Source organism: Magnolia sinica, chromosome 10, assembly GCF_029962835.1.
Source record: "Magnolia sinica isolate HGM2019 chromosome 10, MsV1, whole genome shotgun sequence".
In the NCBI taxonomy this organism is placed as follows: domain Eukaryota; kingdom Viridiplantae; phylum Streptophyta; class Magnoliopsida; order Magnoliales; family Magnoliaceae; genus Magnolia; species Magnolia sinica.
Window position 1 is genome coordinate 11346858 of NC_080582.1, and position 22113 is coordinate 11368970.

The 22113-nt window shown below is 35.8% G+C and overlaps 1 protein-coding gene across 1 annotated transcript; it reads right to left on the reverse strand.

Annotated features, from left to right (window-relative positions):
- Positions 1-18951: 18951 nt before the first annotated feature.
- LOC131257975 (uncharacterized) lies at positions 18952-21359 on the reverse strand. Its single transcript, XM_058258972.1, has 2 exons — positions 20929-21359; positions 18952-19996 (listed from the first exon to the last, which is right to left on the reverse strand). Exons 1-2 carry the CDS (start codon positions 21252-21254, stop codon positions 19159-19161), a joined length of 1164 nt encoding a protein of 387 aa, XP_058114955.1. The 5' UTR covers positions 21255-21359; the 3' UTR covers positions 18952-19158.
- Positions 21360-22113: the final 754 nt, after the last annotated feature.

Below are 22113 nucleotides of genomic sequence, written 5' to 3' on the forward strand. Positions count from 1 at the left end.
AAACTAACCTCTAATATTAATTTGATTCCATTTGGGAAAATTCTGTTTGTGTCATTGTCTTGTGTTTCTGCAAGTTCTAGGGTTTCTAGTGAGACTTATATATGTGTTGTGTTTTACTGTTTTGGAGTCCTTGGAGCTAATATGTGAGGGTCGATTGTGGATGGGTGGAGAGCAGGGAATGTCTTTCATGGAACAATCTCTGCCACCTGATTTGTAGACTTGGTACGATTGGATGGACGTCGATTGTCTTTTTTTTTTTTGTGAAATTCCATTTGGCTTAAACTATATTTCAGTTCCTTTTTAATTAACAAGCAGCTTAAACTATATCTAAGCTGTGCAAGTTTACATCTCATTGCTTTTGAGACGAGTTAATGGCCGAAAAATGATAACATGAGAATGGCCTATACTAATGTATGCATTTGGTACCAATTCTTAATGTTGGCAACATGGCATACCTGTACCTCTCCAAAGGTCACACTGATTGGATGATCTTAACTGTCTGAAATTGCCGTTGGATTAATTTGGACCATTTTCTTTTTGACTATCCTGATGAATAATATTGACTTGTACTATTCTTTTTAAACATCTATATGCTTCAATCTCCTTTGGTCTGCACTTGTTGAAGGGCACATCTATTCTGTTGGGTAGAACACTTATTTTAATATCACAATGATTGGATAATCTCAACCATCTGATATTACCGTTGAATTTAGACCATTTTCTTTTTTACCAAGGTATTGAGGAACTTTGATTTGCACTCCTGTTTCTTAAATGTGTATTTTTTTTTTTAAACCTCAAGTTAACACTCTTCTTCTTCTTCTTCTTCTTCTTCTTTTTTCTTTTCACGTTTACATGTTTTTAATCCCACCTTGTGTATTGTAGGCCACATCCATTCAATTTGGTATAGATCCTTTTTTTTTTTTCAATTTTTCTTGTCAAAATACAAAATCTAGTTTTCTTTTTTAAAATATATATTTTTTTACATTTTTTTAAAATTTTCACAATTTTGTTTAATTTTGTATTTTTTTTTTCAAAATATCATTTTTTAATCTCATTTTTGTTATATAAATTTTTAATTTTTTTTGTCAAAATACAAAATCTAATTTTCTTTTTTTTAAAAAATATATATATTTTTTTACAATTTGTCAATTTTTTCACAATTTCATTTCATTTTTTAAATTTTCTTTTTCAAAATATCATTTTTTTTTATCGAAATCTTGGTATATAACTTTTTAATTTTTCTTTTCAAAATACAAAATCTAGTTTTCTTTATATATATATATATATATTATTTACAATTTGTCAATTTTTTCACAATTTTGTTTAATTTTTTAAATTTTCTTTTTCAAAATATTATTTTTTAAATATCACTTTTGTTATATAACTTTTTAATTTTTCTTGTCAAAATACAAAAACTACTTTTATTTTTTTAAAATATATAATTTTTTACAATTTGTCAATTTTTTCACAATTTTGTTTAATTTTTTAAAATTTCTTTTTCAAAATATCATTTTTAAATATCATTTTTGTTATATAACTTTTTAATTTTTCTTTTCAAAATACAAAATCTAGTTTTCTTTTTTAAAAATATATTTTTTTGCAATTTGACAATTTTTCACAATTTTGTTTAAATTTTTAAATTTTCTTTTTCAAAATATCATTTTTTAAATATCACTTTTGTTATACAACTTTTTAATTTTTCTTTTCAAAATACAAAATCTAGTTTTCTTTTTTAAAATATATATTTTTTTGCAATTTGACAATTTTTTTACAATTTTGTTTAATTTTTAAAATTTTCTTTTTCAAAATATCATTTTCTTATCGATTTTTTTTTTTCAAAATTATCAACATTATTAAAAGTTCTTAATTTTTATTTCAAAATCTAGATTTTTATAAAATTACATTTTTTTTTCAAAATCTAAACTTTTTTCTTAAACATTGTTAGTTATTTTTCTAAGTTTTTAAACTTTTTTTTTTTTTCGTAATTTATAAATTTTTTTTTATATTTTTAATGTTTTACTTGAGCATTAGAGACGGTTTAGGACCGTCTTTAATAGAGATGGTCATTGACACTCTCAGATTGCCAATATGAGACGGTCAATGACCGTCCCTGATAGAGACGGTCCTTGACAGTCTCAAACAAAGACAGCTAAGAACCGTCCCTAATACAGACTAAAGCTTCGCAGTCCCAGACTACAGTAAAAGATGGCCAACGACCGTCTCTAATTGAGACGGTCCTCGACAGTCTCAAATTACTAGTAAGAGACGGCCAATAACCGTCTCTAATAGGGACGGTCTTTGCCCATCTCAAATTCCGACATATAAGACGGTCCGGGACCGTCTCTTATTCCAGACGGTCAATGACCATCTTTTATCTGTAGTTAATGACGGTTTTTGGCCGTCTTAAATGATTTGAGACGTTCAATTTTTTAAGACAATAATAAGGATGGTCAAGGGCCGTCTAAAAATTTAAAGACGGTTTACGGCCGTCTCTGAAGCGTCTTTAAACCAAGCAATTTTAGAGACGGTCCAAAACCGTCTCTAGAAGCAGATTTGTTGTAACCCCATTGCAAATTGGTATAATAGCCAGAAGGGTGTGAATATCACTTTAAAAATAGAGACATCGTAACGTGCCTTAAGCCTAGATTTAAGTGATTAGTTTTTCTATCTTTCCACCTCAACTCTAGCACCATCATGATGTATGTATTATATCTATATTGTCTATCCATTTTGTGAGATTATTGTTGTACATGAGGCCAAAATATGAGACAAATCCAAAGCTAAAGTAGATCACATCACGGAGACAAGCCCACTATTGAAACCTTCCTAGGGACACCTTGATGTTTATTTGCCATGTAACTCATTCACAAGGTCCTACAGATGGGAGTGGATTAGGTGTTACCTGGGTAACAACTTAGTGGGTGTTACCCTTACTGTGCGGGGCCCACCTTGGTGAATGTGTTTCATATCCATGCTACCCATCCGTTTTTTCAACTCATACAAGGATGTTATCCAAAAACTCAAGCAAATCCAAATCTCTTGTGGACCATACCACTAAATAAGTAGTGAATGACCGCTAAAAGCTTTTTGTGGGCCACAAAAGTTTTGGATGAAGCTAATCTTTGTATTTTCCCTTATTCATCCCGTTCTAGTTTACCTTATCAACAGGTTGGATGGAAAATAAGCATCATGAATCTACTTATAATGGGCCTTTAGAAGTTTTTAATGGTGAGCATTCAATCATCACTTTTTCTTGCAGTGTGGTCACATGAGATTTGGATATGCTTAATTTTTGGGACCCCGTCCTAAAATGAGTTGTAAAAACAAATGAATGGAGTGGATATACAATATATGATCAAGGTGGGCGTTATGTTAAAGGGTAAAACCTACTAAGTTATTACTTATGTAACACCTAATTCGTGCCCTGTCCATGAATGGATGAGTACTCGCGAGTGTGTGTGTGTGTGCGCGCGCGTGCACGCGCATGTGTGAGTACTTGTGGGACTTTATTTTGTGTGAGCGTGTACTCATATTCGCGCCTTTTATTTTTAAAAATAGAGAGATGTGGTTGGTCGCACCTATTGGGTTTAAATCCAATGGACCAAACCCTTTCGAAATGGTGCTTAATGCACCACTTCAAAGTCTATATAAGGACTTCTATTCTGTTTTAAAAAAATAAAAAAATCTTTATGCTCTCATGTGAAAAATCTCTCTCTGTTCTTTTTCTATTTTACAAGTTTTTGGTTACTGAGTTCGTCGTCGAGTTAACTCAATACTTTCGGGTTAAACTGCAAGTGATTCGAGCCCGCGTACAATGAGTGCACTACTAGGATCGGGTCATAGTCATTGTATCTTGGAGGTTGATTGCTTTAGAAACCTTTTGCACTTGGGACACTGTCCAATGTGGGAAAATTTGATTTCAAGGCGAGTGACTCACGTCATGCCTCAACTCAACTCTATAGCCTTATATCTCATTTCTTTTATTTTCTTTCTGGTTTTGATTTTTAATAGTCTATTTAATTCAACCAAATATTCCAACACGCGCAAACATTGATCAACCCATAATCAACAACTAGTATATGTGACATTGTTTAATAGGACAAGACTATTATTTTTACATTGACAAACAAGAGAAGTGGTTACAAAGATCTCTCTCCAACAGCCATCTTAAAACTCTATAACTATAAGGAAGATTGAAGAGATCCAGGCACTCGCCAACCTAACAAAATCAAATCAAATTTATAGTGCAACATTGTTTATCCTTTATTTTATTTATCACAATTTATCTTTGATAAGGACAACCCGTCTATGTTGTGAAGCCGGACCGACTTTAGCATAGGAGTAGTGTAATCTCGTCTGTCTATGCAAAGTGTTGGACCAACCTAGATGAGGAGCAGTGTGATTCCCTTTCATTTATGCAAGTGTTGGATCACGATAAAGACCTTTTTCTATTCTTTTCAGTAGTGTAATCTCCTTCGTTTACGCTCAAGTCACTAGACCAAGGAAGACTTAGATTTAAGGCCTCATTATTTACGTTATAGACGTCGGATTACTAAGGGATATTATTTTAAGTTTTCTCATCTTTATTTCAATTTAATACAATCGAGTTCCTTCTACTCCTAAATTGCACAAATTGGGTTATCTCTACTATCACGGCGAGAAAGAATCCATTCGACTAAAAGTAAAAAAGAATACATTAGAAGGATGGACCCTCTAATTCGCAAATCACATAATTTCATTTAAATCTCAATGCACATCCAAAACTAGCTTAATACCCATTTCTCCAAATCCCCAAACCAACTAACCTATATGAAAAGGTAAGTCTATACAACAGAAATCATAGTCAAATTTACCATCCAAATCTCAAATATATAAAATTTGTATTTCCTTAAAAAATTAATTGTACATATTATACCCAATCCCTATACAACAAATTCCAAAGCTTTGAAAATGTGAAACATTAATACAATAATATCCAAAGCTTTGAAGATGAACATTTCTCTGAAAGATTCATATGAATAGAAACGTTGCAATGACAGCCAATGGAATAGGAAAGAGAAAAGGTTGCACATGTTCTCATACAAAATACAATAGGATTATTCAAATAAATGCAACTAGAAAAGGTTCACTATGGGATGCACAACTTACTTTTGTTTTAATTTGCTCAAGAAGAATGTTGCAAATGGTATATCAACGAGAATCCCTTCAAACAATGCCTACAAGAACATATAAAAAGAAATGAAGGTCAACAAAAAGAGCATTTAGATAAAAATCAAGATTATGCACACCAACACTCTTGAGGACATTATCAAATAGCGACAAGATAGAAATGATCAATCAAGAGTGCCATATCCTACAAGTTGCACCTTGTGAACGTGAAGGCTAGCAGCAAGAATGGGATTTCAAATCTTACTCGGCCGACACGTGTTAATGGTGCCCACCATGTACCCTGGCCACTTTGGCTATTACGAAAAACTTCACCAACAACCTCTACAAACATTAAATATTTATTATGATGCTTCAGAAGTACTTCTCCATACAATACGGTGAAGTTTTGAATCAAGATTTCTTAAAGCTTTGGGTATTTAAATTTTATCTCATTGGAATGACCTTTACGTAACACATTAATTTGCCACCTAATTTTATTAATACATGGCCAAAATGGAAGATAAATTCCATGAGTAGTTCTTTTGAACTGAGGTAGAGGAATTATGATTGATTTATCTCGTTCAAGATATCTGTTGAGAGAAACGATCAATACATATATTGCTCGCTTAAAAAAGGCGAGAAATAGGTGCTTACCATGTCGGAGGTTGAATTTGTTAATTTGTCTCAAGACGACTTAGATATGGAGTTATGGAAGAAATTTGAGAGTATATAATTTGAAGATCTATTCGACCTATCCACCCGAGTTATCCATTAGAAATGGCTCCCCTGAGGGGAAGCCAATATAATAACTCTTCAACGGGGACATATTATCAAGACTCTACTTTGAGTTAAACATCACAGAAGTTATAGTAACGAAGGCATTCATCTGTCAATCTCCAACTAAGAAGGATATGGCTGCCACTACACCAAAATCGTGAAACCGGAACGGCTAGGATTTTGGTTTTAAAACGGTTTTAAGCAGTTCCTAATTTGGAACGCTTCTAAACCGTTTTAAAATTTGTAATTGTTTAAATGGCCAACATTGCTATTTCCACTTTTTTGTTGGTGTGTCCCAGTTGAGTTTTGGATATTTGTAGTTTTTTGAATTTTATATTATTGTTATATTTTAAAATAGATAAACAGTGTGGATTTGATTAAGAGCTTCTCAATGGACTCCACACTGCCCTAACGGCTCAGTAATATCTACCTACCCCAGTCCACAGAATCCATTTTCTCCCATTTGGTGCGCTGAAAATGCCCTAACCCTCGTACTCTCTCTCTCTCTCTCTCTCTCTCTCTCTCTCTCTCTCTCTCTCACACGCGCGCACACACACACACACACTCTCCCTTTTCGTCTCTCTCATGATCTACAGCCCTCTGGCAGTGGGATGATAGTGGCACACTTCCACCAACTTCGAAATTTCATAGGAAATTCTCCTATTCCTCTTATCTTCTTCTTAAGGATTAACCATTACTGTTTAATAATTTTGGAAAATTGTAAAAATCTATCTGGGGATTTGAAATTTCAAATCCCTAATTGAGGATTCTTGAAATTTCAATCCGCAATTAGGATTTTCGAAATTGGTTCTAATTGTGGATTATTGAAATTTGAAATCCCTAATTGTGAATTTTTTAAAATTGTTAATCCCTAATTGCGTTGTGGATTTAGTATGAAATTGTTTAATCCGAAATTTCATAACACCTAATTGCTGCCTAGTTAGAATACTTTGGTCCCTAATTGGATATGTTGAAAATTTCTGCTAAAAATATTTCTAATCATGTATTTGTCCATTGTTCTTCCCTAATCGGAAGTGGCAGCGATGGTGGTAGGATGGATTGATGCAATACCACCAAGCTTTCCCAACAGAGTAACCAACTCCAAAAACCCTTCACATAGGAGGAATTGTAGGGTCCTGATGCATTACGTGGGGCCATGATACGATTATCCTGACCGTTGATGCAATGGACCGATCAGCCCTAAAATGGACCACCTTAAAAGATCCAAACCCTTATATCCCACCTAGGAAATGTTTAGGGGCATTCCCATATAGATCAACTGCCTGGATCATCGAACCATGGGCCCCACAACTAGCAACAAATTCAAACCTGGGAAACTTATGAGGCATCTCCATCCACGGTGGGTTCATTAGATTAACGGTTTGGATCATTGAATCATGGTTCTACGTATACCAAATGAGCTCTTCCTGACACTATTCATGTCCTAGTGCATCAGGACCTTAGAACTACACAGAAGGACATGGGGATAAGAGGATTTACTTGATACTGTGGAGAATGTAAGGGTTGATACTCAGGCACTCTGAAATCGTATGAATCACATAGATTAACTCCGATCAAACCATCAAAATTTCGGGAAATACTGTACAAAATTCATCATATTGAAATCATATTGTTAAACAATCTTTTACTCTGATCTACATATACTTGTTTGCTGAATTCAGACCACCAGTGGATTGTTTCGTCTCAACCGTCCAATAAAGGTCCAAAAATCGGCTGGTTAGATAACTGAATGCGTATAGCATCTTAGTTTATGATCCATCGAAAGTGCGAAATACCAATTGGACAGTTTAACTTTTTGTTAGTTGTCTGTAATATGTACATTTATCAGGAAAGAGGGTCTGGCACCATGACATTAGCGGTGCCATTGCCAGTAGTTGATCACTGCTATGATAATACTCACGTTTTAACAACGAACACTAGCATGGATTAATCATGAACAATGAACATGTCCCTTAACTACGATGATGCCTGGCCAACAAAGACTACTACAAATCGCACTGAAAGTCCAAATTTCCACTTAATGTTCAATCCTGATGAAAAACAGTAATAAATATATCGCGCAGAATTGATGTCTAAGAAATCCACTAACAGCAAAGCTGAAAGGTAAAGTCCAAACCACACAGGTGTAGCTACACTCAATCTGAATCTTTCATAAAGGAAAGAACCCTATGTTTGGATTAGGTTGGCAATGATGGTTGTTAAATAGACAACTCCATGATTTCTAGTGAAACGTTCACCGGCAATGCTCTCCTTAAATTGGGCTACACTTGAATTGAGATATTTTGAATGGTGCACATTATTTTTTATGGATCGGATCCACCATATTTTTGGTTCATCTAATAATAATGTTGGTATGCATCTCTATTGGACAGGTTAGATGTGAGACACATGCCACGCGGGCCCCGCAACTTTTGATTTTCCACTTTGTTGTAAAGAAAAAGGCAAAGGATAGCAGTAATGTAACTGCTCCTCTTAAAAAACACTTCCCTAGAATATCGATTACTGGAAGCACTATTTGGCAAAATCCAATTCCTTTAGGAATTTTTCTTTGTTGGAAAAATCCCTTACTATTGAATAATATCGCCTTGTCTTTCTCTAGTTAATTGAGAAATGGTATGAAGCAATGGCTGGGGAGCTTCTGAAGGCGATCATAATAGACTAGGATCTGAAAATGACGAAAGCTTCATGTTTCTAAATGCTTTTTATAAGTATTGCATTTGGCATATTTTGTTGCAGGTTCCTGAATGGTAGTTCCTGTTGCTTTCAAAGATGAGTTTAATGAATTTCATGATCATATCAGCTGGGGCCACTAATTTGGCTTCGAATGATCCGGTGAAGAAAGGGGAGTCTTGCGGATCAACATTTTTTTCCTCTTCGTCTGATTATTTAGTTACTCCCTGTCTCTATGTTTTTCTTTCATCTTTGTTTGTTTTAGGCTTTTCAAGAGCCCTTTGCAATTCACTTACTTGAGAAGGGAACACAGGTTAGTTTTTTCTTCTATATCACAGGATTGTACCGATAAGGGAAAAAAAAAAACAACTAATTGTGCAGCCCACCGTTCTCAAGTCACAAGACCAAGATCAGATTGGTTGAACAATTAATCCTAACCTCTGATTCGTGGACACTTGTTTGTGGGAATAGAACCATTGGATATTTTTAATTTTAACCATTTATATTTTTTGGCCTTAGCACCATGATCTGATGCACATTTGCATTGCATGGAGTGTGCTAACACATTGATTAATCAAAATCAAATAACTAATCAACTGCCTCAGGGATAGGCCTCTCTCATGTGATGAGGTGGAACACGTGTCAAATATCCGGCAGATGGCAAACCTTGCTGTTGAATTTTTATGTATTTTGGTTATTTGGTGATCGCATTGTACTAAAGGTTTTACAAAGAGATCATTAGACCCTTCTTTATGTGTTTTCAGTTTCTGGATCTTTTTAGATTTGCTTCTTTCTTTAGTATTCTCGTGTATTTTGATTGTGCAATGCTCGGAATCTGTGATTGCATTGTTGGAAAGTCTTCCATAGAGAGCACAAAGGCCTCTATTTTTGCACTATCTTTGTCTTCTTTATGAGGCTAACATTCCAGTGTTAACAAATTACATAAATGTTTGAATATTCTATTTTGCAGGATATTGAGGAATTGCAATCTTTCTGGACCAATCCCTTCATATGTAAATGAAAAGCTTGAAAACCTTGTGATTCCATCTTTTTCTTTTTAAAGATTAGATAAAATTGTTCTTTGCCAAATTTTAGGCTTCTTATTTGCACTCTTCAGTGATGTTTTTTTTTTGGAAGGATTTATTTTCACGTTTCAGTTGGTTAATGGATTATAAGATGACTTTGCCTCATGGAAAGAAAGTTGTTTTCTTTTTTGCGTAATGATCTTGAGTTTTGAGTCCCTTGATTGGCACTACTAACTAGTTTCCTTAACTCCTACTTCCCTTCCCAAAAGAAACAAGACAAAGGATGGATTATCTCATCATCAAAGTCTTATCCCAACTAACTGGGGTCGACTAAAGGTTGGATTATTTATACCATGTATAAAGAAAATACTCAAAGAGTCATTGCTTTCCAAAATTGTCAATATACAAATTTCCCACTATTAACTTTCAGCTTCGTTTAACCTGTGGACAATATTCTAAAAAAGGAATTTACTATGGTTTCCTAAAACAGGTGGAAAGCATCTACCAGTAGATTCATTCTTGAGAAGACGCGTTTATTGAATGAACAAATGGGAAATAAACAAATTTAAGTCTTGCCACTTTACATTTGTTGATCCATTTTTATTCTTTTATAACTCAATGAATTGGACTCTGCAACCTTTATTTGTATATTTTTCCTTCAGTTATTTTCATTGGAGATTGTGGTGGAACGAATGATAAAAAACCACTATGAATGTTTGGAGAATTAAGAACACAAGATTAGAAGGAACCAAAAGAATTCCCTTCAGTGACAAATGTGGAACTGATTTCAACCATGAGAGCAGTACACACCTTCAGGAAAACTCTCCTGTTTCTAACACACGGCAGCCAAAACAGGAAAAGTTACATTCTCAACCCATACCTGCAGGCCATGCATATGCTAAGGCAGTTACGAAGGGAAACCTTTTGTATGATACTTTTAGTGCATTTGGAGTCATCATGACAAATCCTAAGGTCATATCTTCTCTTACATTGGTTATATTGAATAGTTTCATAATTCCATTGCAGATTTCTTTTCCCTCTCCTTCTCCCTCTCTATCGCCCTCGTTGCCACTGCTGCAGAGAAGGTTGGAAAGCTAGGTGATGGTTTTATGGACCCTCGACTACGAATATTAATTTTTGGTTCATGACACATCTACACTAGATACCATAAGTTGTGCATTTGATATCCAATTTGATATCTAATTTGTCCATCACATTCGCCACCACATTTTCTTCTTATATCCCAAAACTCAGGTCATTCAAGACTTAGAATTCAACTACATCAATCATTTTGGTAGTTTAATCCAAAACTATCCAAAATTTATTTCTTAATTTAACTTTTCTTTACTCTTTAGTTTGAAGGTATTATTATCTTAACTAAGAAAAGTGTAAACTAGCTTATATTTTCATAGATTTATCTTATATGATTTGCGATATTTAGGATATTTTTGGTTAACAAAGATTTGATTTTTGTTTATTACATTTCTATTTTATATTTCTGTAGTCATTTCTAATTTTTAATTGTACTGCAACATTTTTTGAGTTCTAAATATTAAAAAAATACAAGTTCCAAGCAAAAAAATAAAATAAAATCCTAAATAAGAAAATTATTTTTCTAATTTGAAAATTTTGCAACGCCATATTTTAGGAACGGTTTAGAACCGTTCCAAAATTGAAATTTTCGGAACGGTTTCAAACCGTTCCTAATTTTATGCGACGCCCTATTTAGCCACGGTTGATACCCGTTCCTAAATGGTTTAAAGTACTGCAATGGTTTTCAACCATTCCTAAAAAGCGATTTTGGGGTAATGTGCCTCTTATCCAAAATATGAGAAAAATATATCTAAAGTCAACAAACAATATTATTTTGATATTACTTGTGCCAACGAGATCTTTGATCATCTACGCTAGAAGAAAAGTTTATCAAGGTTCCTACAAACCAAAATCTCAGCTCGTGGTTTTCACAAATATTATCTAATCCAAGATTAATAGGGGACTGCTAAAGTTCCTTAGAAAGGAGACAAACCATGGTGGTTGATCCGACCCATTTCCATACATGGCTGAAGTAAATGTCACCAAGCATGACCTTTGGAAGCTCGATGCCCTAAGGTCGAAGGTTGATTCTATGATAGGCCAGAGTCAATAGCCCACAGGCTATATCATGGCTACCAACCAACAAGGTGAAAGCCAAAACCTGACTATTGCTAAAGAATCAAGACCACGTATGACACATGAGGGAAATTTAAAGAAGCCTGCCAATCTCCAGCTAAGAGATTGCACTAGGTTTTTATGTGACTAATGTAACTGCGAGGTTGACTCTAGTTGACAACACTGTAGATCAAAATTAATGGCCAAACGCCAAAGGCGGCACAAACCAGATTAATCATTGAGCCAACAATTCTATCTTTACCATGTGTAGTGCTCCAAATTTAGTGCCCAAAAATTACACAATTAGAGCTGAAGTCTCAAGAAATTGGTCTTATCAATTGATGTAGGAAAAACAGATGGACTTGAATAGTATAACCAAAGTTTCCCATACAGCCTTCTAGTATGACTTACTTTAAAAACATCATTGGCAATGACAACAAGTTGTGTTATGAGTTCAAAGCTCAGGCGATAGCAGATATCGAAAGAGATTGCAGCCTACAATGAGCTCAATATCATCAAAACCTACAGTGGATTAGCATGGCTTGCCGAGGTGGGTTTAGTCGAACCCAAGGCCGAACTAATCACTTAATAGTAAGTCATGAACAAGCTTCAAACATTGGGGCAAGTTTAGAAGACCTCATGGAGGAGATTAAGGATGATGCCACGTTTGACGATTTCCTTAAGCGATGAACAACTCTTGGTAGACCAAGTACACTTGATCGAGGAACTAATGGCCAATGACACATTCTTGGCATTTGGCACTGATCCCCAATGTATGGAGGTCAATGGGGCTCAACCTATTGGTTTTACCATAAATGAGAAACAAATCATTGAAGAATTGGCCACAACTAATTTAGAGAAGACCATATAAACTTTTTGAACTTTGACACCGATTATGGTTAATTGTAACATAGTGTTTACACTTCCCTTATTCTTACAAGCTAAATCTAACCGGCCTAACAACATAGAAAGAGATGTAGAGGAATACAGGCCCAGGGTGGCCATTCCGGTTAATGTACCGCAAAAAATTATTGAGAACAATCATATTCCTCTTGTTACAGTGGAGCCAAATAAACATTCAGAAAAAGTAGTTTTAACAAAACCTACTCATAGAATGACTTAACACTTGAAGCCATTGTATATTACAACACACTTCGACAAAATCTTTATGACCAAAGTCCTAGTTGACAATGGTGCAATCGTCAACATACTCCTAACTTCCATGCTAAAGAAGCTAGGAAAAACAGAAAATACTTAATTGCAATCAAAGTCAGCTTGTAATTTTACATTGATACAAGGGTTTTACCTGTTGAATTATTGATGCAAGCCCAATTCTCAATTCAAGGGAAAGTCCAACCCATCAATAAGGCCTAAGCCTTGATATTCAACCCATTATTTCTATGTCAAATGCATTTATGATGTATGGCTTTGGGAACATGTTGCATACATAGAAAAATGGAATAATTTAAAATTAAGTGTCTTGGAAAAATATATATATATATTTTTTTGCATGGCTTAGAAATTTGTATATATATATATATATATATATAGGGAAACGCTCACCTGCGAACCAGTTCGTACCTACTACGTACGAACTTTTTTGAGAACCCATCATACGTGAGGTGGATCCGAAATCTGAACCGTTCATGTGAAGCAGCACCTCCTGAAACCCCCATGGCCCAAGTTTTACTTTGATCTAAAACTTTAATGGTCCATGAAAGATGAAAACAGTTTCCTCCCTTGATTTACATTTCTCTTTGCTATGGCCCACTAGAATATTAAATCGGGGTGAAAATTTGTCCCATTGGGTTTTATGGGATTCCGCATCACATGGACCGTTCAGATTAGACACCCGTGGCACGTGTGCAAAGGTGCGCACGTGCGTAGGTGCGCAGGGGAGCATGACTCTATATATATATATATATATATATATATATATATATAAAACAAACATGTTATTAATGCATTTATGAGAGGTGGTTGTAATTGGTATATAAAAGAACCTAATTTATAATGAAAACGGATCCAATCTTTAAATTATTTTCTACGAGCTTTGCATTTGTGAGTTAAGTGATTCTTCTCCTGTTAGGTGGGTAATTCCCTAACCCTTTGAGTGAGTCCCAAAGTTATTTCTTGTTCGGTGAGTGATTCCCTAGTTCCTTTGGTGAGTGAGTCCCCAAGCTATTTCTTCTTCTTCCTCTTCTTTTAATTTTCATTTGGCTTGTGTTCTCTTGATCGAAATTTATTGAATTTCTTTAGTTGACAGCATCTAGAGCTTGTCAACCTTTTTAATGATATAGATTCCGCAAGTTATCCTGCTCTACTTTGTGTTTTTCTGTGTGATGCCATGAATAGGTTGGATGGCAAATAAACATTATCGTGGGCCCAGGAAGGTTTCAACGGTGGAAATCATTATTCCTACTGTTTCCTATGGTGTGGTCCACTTGAGCTTTGGATATGCTTCAATTTTGGGCTCAACCTTAAAATGACCTGGATAAATGGATGGACTGTGGGGATAAACATGTACATTTATGATGGCCAATAGAGTTTACTCAATACGTAATCCGATGTCTCCTTGTGCGATACTCATTTGATTTAGAGGTTTTTCCTACTGTACGACTCACTTATGAGCCACGCACTTTACTAAGCCATCCCATACTTCCAAAAATACTCCCCTGCTGTACGGACAGACATTTACTGGACCAAAAAGCTCCTGCTTTATCAGAAATGTGATTTCTTAAAGCTGGGGTTTTCTATGGCTACAAATTATAAGCATAGCCATTGAAATTGACCGCAAAGTGAATGGAATTGACCGCAAAGTGAAGGAAATTCACCACAAAGTGAATAAAATTCATCGCGAAATGAAAGAAATTCATCGCGAAGTGAATGGAATTGAATGCGAAGTGAAGAAAATTCACCGCGAAGTGAATGAAATTGGCCGCGAAGTGAAGGAAATTCACCATGAAGTGAAGGAAATTGACCGCGAAGTGAATGAACTGAATGGAATTGACCGCGAAGTGAAGGAAAATCACCACGAAGTAAATGAAGTGAATGGAATTGACTGCGAAGTGAAGGAAATTCACCGCGAAGTGAAGGAAATTCACCATAAAGTGAATGAAGTGAATGGAATTGACCGCGAAGTAAAGGAAATTCACTGCGAAGTACATGAATTGAATGAAATTCACCGTGAAGGAAACTCACCACGAATTGAAGGAATTGACTGCGAAGTGAAGTAAATTCATTGCGAAGTAAATGGATTTGACCACGAAGTGAATGAAGTTAATGTAATTGACCGCGAAGTGAAGGAAATTCACCACGAAGTAAATGAGTTGAATGAAATTCACTGCGAAATGAGTGAAATTCACCGCGAAGTGAATGGAATTGGTCGCGAAGTGAATGAAATTCACAGCGAAGTAGATGAATTGAATGGAATTCACCGTGAAGTGAAGGAAATTCACCGCAAATTGAATGGAATTGATCGCGAATTGAAGGAAATTTACCATGAATTGAACGAAGTGAATGTAATTGATGGCAAAGTGAAGGAAATTCACCGCGAAGTGAATGGAATTGACTGCGAAGTGAATGAAATTCACTGCGAAATAGATGAATTGAATGGAATTCACGTGAAGTGAAGGAAATTCAATTCACCGCGAAGTGAAGGGAATTCACCATGAAGTAAATGAAGTGAACGGAATTCACAGCGAAGTGAACGAAATTGACCGTGAAGTGAGTGAAATTGACCGTGAAGTTTTTTAGCCATTTAACATGTGGATATGGTCACACAGACATGGATGAAGGCAAAACACAACTATCAGCTTGGCCCAAAACTTTTGTGGCCCATAAAATGTTTTTAATGGCCATTGATCATTGTTTCCTGTGGTTTATGATCCATTTAGAATTTCATTCACTTCGTGGTGAATTTCATTCACTTCATGATGAAGTTCACTCACTTCGTGATGAATTTCGTTCACTTCGCGATGAAGTACACTCACTTCACGGTGAATTTCAGTCACTTCACGGTGAATTTCAGTCACTTCGTAGGAATGTTGATAGACCTTAATGAGTTACATGATTGACTAGGAGGAATGTTGATATTTCATAGCCAGAATCCTTTCCCTTACCTTTGTATAATTTATCCCATCCTGATAAGGCCGATGAAGACTAATGATGGAAAGCACCATACTGTAGCAGAACTCATTGCTAATTTCAACCCCAGGCACGCTTCCGAAGATTAGCTTGCCAATGTTCAAACACTTGTTTGCTTTCTTGAGAAGCTTACTAGCAGATAGGTCGATTCACCTAATGGCCTTCCTTTATCTACTCTTTGCTTCCCTTGTCACCACGAATCGAATGAAATTCACCACAAAGTGAGTGAAATTCACCGTGAAGTGAATGAAATTGACCGTGAAGTGAACGGAATTCACCGTGAAGTGAACAAAATTGACCGCGAAGTGAGTGAAATTGACCATGAAGTGAATGAAATTGATCGCGAAGTGAATGAAATTGACCATAAAGTGAATGAAATTGACCGCAAAAAGAGTAATGTTTACCGTAAAGTGAATAAAATTGACCGTGAAGTGAATGAAATTCACCCCGAACTGATTGAAATTGACCACAAAGTGAATGAAATTGACCGCGAAGCAAATGAAATTCACCGCAAACTATTTGAAATTGACCACGAAGTAAATGAAATTAACTGCGAAGTGAATGAAATTGACCGCGAAGTGAATGAAGTAAATAAAATTCACTACGAACTGAATGGAATTGACCACGAACTGAATGAAATTGACCGCGAAGTGAACAGAATTCACTGTGAAGTGAATGAAATTGACCACAAAGTGAGTGAAATTGACCACGAAGTGAATGAAATTCATCGCGAACTGATTGAAGTTGACCACGAAGTGAATGAAATTGACCGTGAAGTTAATGAAATTCATCGTGAACTGATTGAAATTGACCGTGAAGTTAATGAAATTGACCGCGAAGTGAATGAAATGAATTTTCAACCAACAACCTGATGGAATCTTGAAAAATAGCTAGGTTGGTTGACTAAAGTAACTTATCCTACCCCAAAATCATATATGGTACGATCAAGTAACTCATTCTGGTTTAGGAGATATGCTTGTTAAATGAATAAAAAGAGAGAAAATTTTTTTTATATGCTTATATATACATATTTATATAAATATGTATTAGAGAAAAATGTAAAGGGAAAAAAGGTTATCTTTATTAAAAAACATCCGGATGATATATATTTATATATAATAATATAACGATAATAATATAACGTGTGTATATATATATATATATATATATATATATATATATATATATATATATATATATATATATATATATATATATATATATATATATATATATATATATATATATGTATGTATTGTGGGTCTCATCATGAGGTATGTGTTATATCTAAACCCTCCATCTATTTGGCGTGCTCATATTAAGGCTTGAGACAAAAAATTAAGACAGATCTAACTATCAAGTGGACCACACTATAAAAGGCAGTGGGGGATTGAACGCCTACCATTGAAACCCTTTTAGGGGTCACATAAGTTTTGGATCAATATGAAATTTGTTTTTCCTCTTCATCCGGGTCTTTGTGATCTTATGAATAGATTTGTTTTTCCTCTTCATCCAGGTCTTCGTAACTTGGGTCCTTACTCTTACTTTGGTGGTAGTCTCTTGGGAGTTTCAACACCTGGTCGAGGGTTCGAGTACCCATAGGTTGTGAAATCCCACCATGGTGTGAGTGTGTGGTGGTGTGTGTGCGTGCGTTAAAATAAATAAATAAATAAAATGTCTTTGTGACCTTATGAATAGATTGGATGGAAAATAAATGTTATGGTAGGGATGACCTTATGAATAGATTGGGTGGAAAATAAATGTTATGGTGGGCCCTACTTTTTACCGGTGAAAATCAATTTTCCCGCTGCTATTTGTGGTGTGGTCCTGTTGATCTTTGGATACGATTCTTTTTTCTTTTTTCTTTTATATATAATGCTTTGAAATGATCTCGAAATATGGATGAACGTTGTGGATATAATCAATACATAACTGTGGGGCCCATGTAACCTTGATCTCTTTTGAACCGTTCGTACAACTCGGAGTTCGAAGAGCGTCAGCGCTCGTCTTCGCACACCAGCCAATCCGCTTCCGGGGGGGGGGGGGGGGGGGGGTTATTTTGGTCCGGTGAAAAGTCGCCCCTACACTAGGGCCGTAGTTTGGTATGGTAAGTATGGACGGGAGTGATAAGGTTGCTGGCTTAAAGGTGAGGCGTACAGTAGGAAAAAACTCTTTGATTTAAGCAGCTATATTATACGATAGAGTCAGGAGTACCATAATATTGTAGTGCCCACATCTCCATTGTACAAGCAGCAGGGTTACATGCCGCATGGGACCGTTCATCTAGTTTTCCTACTGTGGATTGGAAGTGTTTAAAAACACAGTTCAGATGATCCTAGTCGTTGATTAGTGTCCTTTGAATCTACCGTAGAAAACTTGACATTACTGAAGGAAGTGATGAAAACTAACCGATGTACTCATATAATGAGTTTGATTTTTAAAAAATAAGCCAAACATGGTAGGGACAACTCTATGGTGGGCCGCGATTAATATATACATCATGATGCCGTGTGTGTGCTGTAGAGAGATGGCTCTGCCATAGTTCCTTCTTCAACCTCTACCTTATCATCTTCCGAGAAGCCACGCAACCGATCAACAAGAAGGGATTGGCTATTGAAATTGAAACATGGATTCTGACGTCCGAAGTTTCAAAGAAAGTGTATTGGAAATTGGTTGCGTGCTGAGAGAAATGAGTCTTATACGAGAAAAACTGGCTTGAATTTTAAGCCAGAACCGGACCCTTAGGACTGATAATACAAACCAAACGTGGCCTAGGGGCCAGCCCATTTAAAGCTAGCCCTAGTTGAGCCTATCTTTGAGTTTTTTATTTGATTAAAAAATAAAAATCAAGCTGAAGTTGGGCCTATCTTTAAGGCCCACTGGCCCAACTAGACACTTCAAATGGGGGAAAAAAAAAAGAAAAACCAAAGGCTAGCTACATTGAAATACTTTTATCAAATCATATTCTCAGATGATTTACTAGAACTCCCAAGAAAATTAATCATCATCATATACACGACATTGAAACAACGGATTAGATTAGGCAAAAAAGTGGGCCATCGATAGATCACCACAAAAAAAAAAAAAAAAAGGCAAACTAATTAGACAATCTTATCCATCACTTACCATCATTTATATAAATCTTACACATCATTAACATATACTAGTTCACACTGATGGAATTGAGAGTCCTAAAGTAAATATGAAACATATATAAACAAAACTACTCCCACTTGGATTGAATCAGATGAGTGTGATTAAAATCATAAGTTAGAACCAAAGTCCCATCCATCCTTCTCAAAACAAACCTCTCCACCAACATATAACAACCAAATTTCCTCCATCCATTCACTCCTCCAAACTCTTCCACCCTCTCCACCTTCAAATCTCTCTCATTCCCATCAATCCAACCTCCTCTACAAGCTTCCCATTTCATTCTATCTACAACTGCCATACTCAATCCCATACCAATGCTATTAGGTGGACCACGTAACCACATCACCCCATCAACCACATGTGGGATGGCTTCCAGACCAGAGATCATCACAATCTCCCTTCGCACAGTCGTATTCACTACCACGGCATTCTGTTCTGTGCTGTGGTTCTCACACATGTGTATCTCATCCCACATCTGTTCAAGATACATCTCATAAAACATGGACTTTTTCATTTGATCTTTTGAGCTAGTACCATCTTCCTTAATGAACATGAAAGGGATGTACCACTTTCCTACTACAACACTCCTCGAATGCTTGTTAGAGATTGGGAAGTCGAATGCTGGCAGACGAGCGCGTGGAGAAAGATCAATGCCGTGAGCCTCGCCTAGTTGGAAGTCGTGGGGAGTTTTTGTGTATACCTCCCACCCTTTTCTTCTCAAGAACAATGGAGGGAACCCGTCTGGTGCGATGGATTTGGCAACATAGGAACCACTATGTCGGCGAATGATCTCTACCTGCTGATAGATATCCCTATAGTCTAGAGCTCTTGGCTTCACATCATTGACAGACTTGCAAAAGCAACATGTGCTCATATCCTCCTCCCTTGAACATGTGCATGCATTCCTGAAAAGCCCATCAAAACACACTCACTGTTAGAAATGGTGAGGTCTTGCTCGAAAAAATACAAATTCGTGAATTGGGTGATTCTAAAATCTTCTCATTCACAAAGTGACGGCAGTCGATGCCGATACACAGTAATTTGAACTATGTTAGAAATATTTTTCTCAGTCTTTTGCAATCCTTTCTATTTCATTTCTATTGTGGTCATTACATGATCTTAATTGATCTCGAGTGGGTTCCGGACACTTTCATTCCAAGATGGGCCAAAGAAGGCCCGATAGGAGATGGAAGTGATCAGGACCGTCAGAACCCTAAAACATGCATATCTCGCAAATCAGAATGAGTTATTTGACATACTATATATATATATATATATATATATATATATATATATATATATATATATATATATATATATATATATATATATATATGATTTTGCCCATGCTGGATTTGCAAGATTCCACCATCGATGGTTGAAAATCCTATTTAATTTTATTTTTACTATTTATAGTATTATTTTTAATTTCATTTTTACTATTTATACTAAGTTTTAGAGCTTTAGTAGTTGTGCCCAACAGTTTCTAGTGAGTTATGTTTTTAGGGATTTTGACTTGCAGTTTGAGTGACATTTTTAGGGATTTTGAGTTGGAGTTTGATTATGAAACTTATTCTTAGGTTCAAGATTACTATTTAAAGGGTTGTAATTTTGTTTTTATTATCAATTAATCTATTTTCAAATTTATTAGAATTTATTTTTATTTTCCAAGATTTGAGGAATCTTAGAGTCCAAAGAATCTCCATGGATTTGGAGTAATTATTCCATTGAGGAAGATGGTGATCGACCTCATCACCTCATCTCTATGTCATTAACTAATTCGATACAAAAATCTATACAAATGAACACAAAATATAACTAAAAATAACTGAATTACCCTTTATACTTCCCAGATGCCCGTATAACGTAGTATCGATTGGAAGACAATGGCTGATCAAGAACTGGTATGAAGTAGGCCTCATCACTATCCGTTGTGCTTGTATTGCCATGGTGCTGGGTGTAGACGACCTTGAGGATCTTGTTCTGAGGAAAAGGTAGGTTTCGGATCTTATTATCTTTACACAGCCCCCAGCAAGACGTCGCTTCCGCCTCATATTCTTCGTCAGCAACCACCAAATAACCGGAATTCGGACCTTCTGGTGGCGGTATAAGGGCAGTTTCAATAGATTTTAAGTAGAGCGAAAGAGGCCGAGTCACATACATTTTTTTAAAGCTCTTTCTAGCGAGGATTCTTGAGTTGCGTTATCTTATCCACTTCTTTCTTCCTTGTTTTTTAATTAGAAATATAGAGGCATGAAAGGAAGAAGATGTTGAATATTTCAATGGACGCCCAATCCTACTGACCTGATTTTCTCTCGCTCAATGATAGAGTTCGGCTAGAATACACACCCCAGGAATTGCAACAGTATACATCAGGATTATATGGGATGATGTTTTGTGATCCAAACCGATCAGAAGATGGGCCCCACCGTAGTTGGAGGATAAAAATCATATAACTCTCAAATTGGAATGCTTTAGTACTTTTATTGTTTAACCTTTTTCATTGATATGGACCATCACCTTGACATGTTCTCTACGGGCCATTGATTTCAGTTTTTATTTATTTATTTATTAATCTTGAAGATATTTTCAGCCACCTTGATCGTTGTGTTTAGTCAGATGAAAGGTTTGGATCAGTGAATATGAACCTAGATTGAACGGCTACAATCGTCACATGTCATATTGATGTCATTACTTTTTTCTCAAACGGTTCTTTTTTAGGACGCTGATCCAAGGTTTAGAACCGTCTAATCCATGAAACCGATGCATAAGTACATGCATAAAATGACCTCGTAAAATGGATGGACGGTGTGGATATAACACCTACATCATCGTGGGGCCAACAGAACTTCGTGACGTCTACACACCATGGAGCTCGGTGGTGTGCGGCACACCACGAAATCCGTTTCCCTCGGATAAATGGAGCCGCCGTGAGTCGGTGACTTATCAGAAACATGATACGGTAGTGTTGAATGAGCGTCTCCCGTTAAAAACTTTTTGGGGCAAAAATATTTTTCTAATT

Coding starts and splice junctions, on each gene's coding strand:
- LOC131257975 (XM_058258972.1), bottom strand. CDS start 21,254: ATGTATGTGACTCGGCCTCTTTCGCTCTACTTAAAATCTATTGAAACT. Junction 19,997..20,928: donor GCATCTGGGAAGTATAAAGG/GTAATTCAGTTA, acceptor TGGGCTTTTCAG/GAATGCATGCACATGTTCAA.